The 6544-nt window shown below is 40.9% G+C and overlaps 1 protein-coding gene across 1 annotated transcript; it reads left to right on the forward strand.

Moving 5' to 3' along the window:
• Positions 1-1788: 1788 nt before the first annotated feature.
• On the forward strand, positions 1789-6183 carry PRR32 (proline rich 32). Its single transcript, XM_014863894.3, has 2 exons — positions 1789-1960; positions 2786-6183. The coding sequence occupies exons 1-2, from the start codon at positions 1941-1943 to the stop codon at positions 3666-3668; spliced, it is 903 nt and encodes a 300-aa protein (XP_014719380.3). The 5' UTR covers positions 1789-1940; the 3' UTR covers positions 3669-6183.
• The last annotated feature ends 361 nt before the right edge of the window (positions 6184-6544 follow it).

A 6544-nucleotide genomic window follows, 5' to 3' on the forward strand; every position in this document is an offset into this window, starting at 1 on the left:
AGTATCCGTAAATTTATAATACCTGTTATGGTTTTGGAAAATTCTTGGGTCCCATTGAATTTGTCACTGTGCCCAGCTATTTGGTTCATATATTACACTTCATTCTCACGTAATCCAATTAAGATGATATTTTGCTAAATAGCCATTTCTAGGTAAAATCTGCCAATAATTGCAATAGTTTGATAGACATGAAAAGGTTTCCTGGGGCTTCCTTGCCATTATTCAGAAAACAAAAATGTAAGCTCTCAAATATAAACTATGTAAACAGGACTTACCACATACTAGCAGGCATTAAGTTGCATTTTTTCCCTCTGATGCGGCAAGTGTTAAAAGGGCTTCAACACTCCACCACAATTATATTGCCAATAAGTTTTATTTTACATAAGGACAAGGAAATAATAAGCTGAAGAAAAGTAGAAACTGAAGTTTGGGAATCAAGAGATTCCTTAACAGTGAGCCATGCTAGGCAAGTGAATAGATTCCTCTGGGAGAAGTGTTAGAAGCATGCCACTTTCATCTTTCGAGGAGAGAGAAAAAAAAAAAAGAAAAAAACCTCACTACTGTAGGGTATAGACAGAGCCTAGGCACCCTGGCTGGAAGATGTGCACTTAGAGACCCAAAAGGTCCTTTCTAGCAAGAGTTGTGTTACTTTCCAGCAGTGACCAGTCAAGCATCTTGTACATATCCTTTGCACACATACACAAGCACACGGACACACACACACACATTCAATTTATCTATAAATTGAAACACATGGTGTTTGAATCTATTATCTTGCCTTAAGAAAAGTGAAATATATATATTATTGTTGAAATATAGTGGTATATTCAGATACTAGGAATAAAGAAAGATATTTTAGGGTCTTTAAGGACTAGTCTGCACAGCACAAATCTTAGGTGAGTATACGGAAGAGGGTCAAGTTTATGACTTTATCCTAGAGCAAGATTAATAACCTGAGATGAGGGGACGGTCATGGTAATTTCAGAGCATTAATCTTAGGTCAATGGGAGGAAATAAAAACTGGGGAAGAATACTTGCTTAATGTGGGGGAGGGGGTTGAAATTTAGGCTGGAAGAACAGGAAGTGCCTCATGCAAAAAAGTTAAAGGAAAAATCTGAACTAATATTTGTAAATTGATGATACCTGTCATGCCTTTTATTCTCTCCTCCCACTTAGAGAGAAGTTTCAGAGCTCTATCACCGGAAATACATAAATATATGAACACACACACACACACACACACAAAGCCTACAGGTAGGATGAAAGAAGGAACTGCAAATTGAGGGGCTAAAAAATCAAAGCCAATATGATCCTTAGGAAGATATTTTATAGTGCTATTTTGTTTCATCTTCACAAGAGAGACTCAGATTAAAAAGCAATTTAACCCCTCAAACCTCTGATCCCCACCAACTTAATAGTACGCATCCTCAAAACTGGAAATTTAAATTACAAGATTAGGCATGGTACTTTGCTCAAAGTTTGTATTTCCAAACTCAAAGAGGAGATTCAACAGCTACTTTTTCAAACTAAAACTTCAGAAATAACTCTTAACAAAGGATCGTGCCTCCATGATCCATCTAAAATCTTCTTGAAATGATTTGTCTTTCCAAGTGGCCTGCAACAGGGTTAATGTAGCGAATGCCTTTACCATCAATCTACCGCTGTGAAAAAATGAATCTTACATTTAGCTTCAAAGCAGTGTCACAGATTTATCCCCTCCTCCTCGCTGCTCCTTTTCTCCCTCCCTTCCCTAGCAACTGGTAACCTCAGAAAGAGAACTCCAAATCTAGAAAGAAGCAGTTGGTCCCTGGCTTCACTTGAGTTGCCACACTGCTCTAAGGCAGAAGCAGGGGTCATTTCTCCAGACTGAGTTGGCCTGCGTGGGCATTCAGCTGGCTTTCTCCATCACCTCAGGAAGGCTTTCCTGATCAAATATCTCCATGGCTTGTATTGAGAATGTGTAAGTACAAAACTGAGTACAACTGTTTAATTTTGAAGGCAAAAGGCAGTTTGAATTGTTTTCCTGTGTAACCGGGATGGGGGCTAGTGGGTTGGAGGCAGTGCAGAAAGGAGTGACAGACAAAACTTGAAGGATATAAACTCAGGGACTAAGAATACTGGACCTCAAGGTGGCAATTTTTAAATGTAATTTTGAAACAAAAGTTGCAAATCCTTAGTCTAAATAGTGGGGCTTAAACATTAGGAAATTCATATTCTGTGGTGTGGTATGGATTGAATGAAAGAAAATTTTAATAAGTTTGGTGTAATTGTTGAATGATGCTTCATAAAGAGAAACAAATTGGTTTGTTAACACAACCAACATTTCTTCGACATCTGTGGAGAAAAATACCAAATGTTTTCCCTCACAAGACTTTCCAGAATGCTCCTGCCAGAATCTGAATGCTGGGCTTAGTGGCTCATAGATGCTACTGGGACTAAAAGAGCTGGCGTGTTCTATGGTGTGCTTGCGCACTGCGGCGTTGAAGGAAGCTATCTGAATCTTTAAGGCTTCCTTGCTCCCTTGAGAAAGCGGGAAAATGGAAAATGGGGTGGAGTCACAGGTCAGACACAAAGGGAAATCACGAAGTGAAACTGGGTGCTAAAGATGCCGCCTGTCAAGGGGCAAGTGGGCTGAAGAAGTGCTTGCTGACTACACATGCGAGGAGATAGGGCTCTCCCTTTTTCACTGGTGTATTCCAGTGAGTTCAATCAATCACATATTTCAGACATTTTCTGGTCACTGTATTTTCATTTTTATTAACATATCTATTTTTGTTTTGGCAAGCCTTGCAGGGCATGTCCCTTCACCCATAGTAGTAGCTGCAGATGAACATGGGAACCAGGAACTGCACCCCAACTTGCCCCTCCACTGTCCGAGCTCCATGCTGAAGGATGATGCAGAGTCCTGGGGCCACCCTCTCGTCTCGCTGAGACCTCCCTTCAGTGTGCTGGCCGATCTGACAGGAGAGCAACTGAAGCGCCCCTCGGAGAGAACAGGATCCTGCATTCCTGTCGACAGTTCCAGCTCGAGAGCTCTCAAACACCCATACGGGCCACCACCTGCTGTTGCAGAAGAGTCCCTAGCAACAGTAGAAGTAAATAGCTCTGAGGGGCTGGCAGGCCGGAGGCAGAGGGGACAGGATTCTATTAATGTGTCCCAGGAATTCTCTGGCAGCCCTCCAGCACTAATGATAGGGGGGACAAGGGTCAGCAATGGGGGCACTGAGAGAGTTGGCAATAATGCAAGGCTACATGCTGCCATGCCACGAGGTCAACGGTTCTTTCCACCTAGAGGCTCACAAGTAAGAGGCCCTCCACACATCCCCACCGTTAGATCGGGGATAATGATGGAGCTGCCTCCAGGAAATCTGAGATTGGCGGGCAAGGAAAGGCTGGCTCATGTTTCTTTCCCACTGGGAGGCCCGCGGCACTGCGTGGAGAACTGGCCAAGGCCTATTCCCTTGTCTTCCAGTACTCCAAGTTTACCTTCTTGTGCTACTGCTCATTGCTTCATACCTCCTCGTCCTCCCAGTTTCAATCCATTTCTTGCTATGCCTATCGCTTTTGCTCCTCCTCCCATCTTTGGTCCTCCACTGCCTTCTTATTTTGCCAATTTCCCTTCCTGGGGCATGCCGGCTCCTGCATCCTCAAACAGAGAGAACAACTGATGGCCAAAAAGGAGGAAAAGAAAGGGTTGGGGAAAGATGTTAAAGTTTTTCATTTATGTTTTATATCTGAAACCCCCTACCCTCGTACACTCTGTTTAGCACTAACGTGCCTTACACACTCGGAGATTCAATAAAGATTTTAAAGTTTGAATATTGCAAATTATTTTTTAAAAGGCCACTCTGGGAGTCTAAACCTTGAATTTTGTTTTCTATATTTAAGGTAATTAAAGCAGTAATGTGCCAGTGTTTTCTAAGTAGCTTAGCTGAATTCCTACTACTGGCTTGCAGCTGCCTGACTGTGGGGAGGGGCTCTTGGGTTCTTGCCAGACTTGGTCAAGGCTAGGGTGGAGAATTCCTACCTACCTAAGGCTACAGCGGTTGCTCAGAGCAGGATGGATAAATTAAGATAAGGTCCATAAAGGTAAACTGAAGTCCAGATAATAGAGAAAAATGCACAAACAGTAAAAGTAGCCATGTGAGACTGCACTGAGAGTGACAGAGCCAACATCTCACAACCAGTTGGAGAAAGAACCAGGCTGAAAGGTCAGGAAAGAAAAGGGACAGAGAAAGTAGCAGAGTTCTAGACCATTGCTTGAAGCATGGACTAGTGTTCACCTCTCAACATTTCACTGTTGCTAAGTCCCTAGTATACACAGGGCTGGCTAAGTGAAAGTGCAGGGAGAAGGTGAACCGGGCACGCCGGCTGCACCCATTCTCTGAACAAAGGGCCACTACCTACTCAGAACCTTTAAACGCGAGTAAAAACATTTTACTCATGTGGAATTATTTTCTCCAATCTTGCTGTGTTTGTACTGTTCACAATGTGCTACAGCATCCCATTCTAACGATAGTCCTGAGAGATTATCAAAATGCTCAGATGGGAGCTTTTTCAAATTCAAGTGACAAAGATATGGGCACATAATGCAGAGTGGAAAGTTGGCCATTCTGACCACTGTACAACTTAGTTCGCTCTATAGTAAAGTGCCCTAAGACACAGTGCCACTGTATATGAACAGCCACTAAATTGGAATGCGTTTCGAGGACAAGTCTTTAAACGAGCATGTTTTCTGCCCAGAACTGATGATGTAGGGAATGTGAGCAGTCAGTTAAAGGTTGACAGACCTGCAGATCCAAAAGGCATCCAGCCTATAAGCAAAACCATTAATGTGTTTTTAGTACCAATAAAGAGTTCTTTGCTAGTCCAGCAAAAAGGGCACATGGATCCACGAAGTTTCTTTTTCTCCATTTGTTTCGTAATAGATGGTTCTAAATTTACAGGTGGCAGTGCAAGGCTTAGAAGGAACATCTGGTTAGTGCTTGCTAAAATTCCCCTCACTCTGTGTATGTCCTGAAGCTGGTACAATTTCATTAATTCACTGTGGTGGGTTGAGCAGAAGTATTCAGCAAATCATTTGACAGCTGCTCACTATGAGGTAGCTTAGTCCCAGTGTACCAAGCACTTATTGAATTTTCAGCCTTAATGAACAGAGGCACTGGGCATGCTTATAGTCGTCAAAAATATCTTCTGAGCCAGATGTTAAAAGAGATTTTGACAAGAAATCAAGTTGTTGTGTCAATGGCAGTGCTGCATCTCTGGAGAGTTACCAAAAGGCGTGGTAAGTGACAGCAGGACAGGATGCGTTTTCCTTCTCCAAGGAAGTAGCTGCAATAAATGCTCAGAAAGACTTTACTCACAATTACAGCAATCCGTTACAAATTCACTATAACAGGAAAGTGCCACCAACACAATCTGCTCTTTTTCAACCCTCTATTCTCTTTCCTAACACCCTGTATGTGTTCTTTTCTATGTCATTTCTAAACACTGAAAGCCTATAGTAAGCAACAAAGAACAACTAGTAGCAAATTGAGGCAGTGAAGCTTTATTTATATCTCTATGGTGTAGGATAAATACATTTTCCTTAGTTTATGTAGAGCTCTGTGTCTACGTAACAGGTTTCAGTGAATGCAAATATCAAATAAGCCTAGGATCCTGTTCTTAATTGCAAGTGAAATGTAAATATTTTTGTTTATTCACGGCTTTTGTATGGAAATACTGTATTACTTTCTTATCATAGGTGCCAGTGTCCTCAATGACAGCAAAACGTCCATTTTTAAACAGATGATTTGCCTTAAAATTGTTAGTTTTAAAATATTCTGGTGCAATATGAGCCAATATTAATCCTATACCACAACATCTTATTCATTTTGGAAAGTGCTCATAACACCATATATTCAACACTCTTGAACATACGTTTTCTGTTTCTTTTCTGTGGCTTGAATAACTCCTAAATGCAAAAGGGGAAGATAAACATCAACAAAGTAGCCCTTTCTTCTGATGGTAATGGGAATGGGTTAAGTATTTCCTATTCTAACTTGTAATCATTGTCACAAGAAGATTCATGTTGTACTGCTTATTATTTATAGTTCTCATTATATTCTTTGTCACAAGACTGTAGCATCGGAATTTTAATGTCCTATATATTCTCTAGAAGATAATAATAAACTGTACAACTTTGACCTTTTCCATGTCCCAAAGTATGATTCATTAGCCATTTCCATTTTGCACTGTTTACGTCTGTAGCCTGCTTGAAGAGGTACACGTGCAGCCAATGAAACCACAGCATACTGAAAAGGTTAAAGTTCAAAGTTATGAAATTTTTAAAATTTATAGTCTTTCATGAACCAGAATGACATTAAAATTACATCTTATTCTTCTGAGAATTATTATAATAAAAACACTAAGCAGGACCAAATAATATATTTTCGATGGGGTCTTAAGGTTGAGATCATAGTGCTATCTTCATCTACCATGCAAAAAGAGGTTTATTGTGTGGCAGTCACTAAACAACTAGGTAACATATATATAATGGGGGAGA

This window comes from Equus asinus, chromosome X (assembly GCF_041296235.1).
Source record: "Equus asinus isolate D_3611 breed Donkey chromosome X, EquAss-T2T_v2, whole genome shotgun sequence".
In the NCBI taxonomy this organism is placed as follows: Eukaryota; Metazoa; Chordata; class Mammalia; order Perissodactyla; family Equidae; genus Equus; species Equus asinus.

Excerpts from the sequence above, each read along its gene's own strand:
- PRR32 (XM_014863894.3), top strand. The coding sequence starts at position 1,941 with ATGGCTTGTATTGAGAATGT. Across the intron at positions 1,961-2,785 it reads ATGGCTTGTATTGAGAATGT|CCTTGCAGGGCATGTCCCTT; the intron begins GTAAGTACAAAA and ends TGTTTTGGCAAG.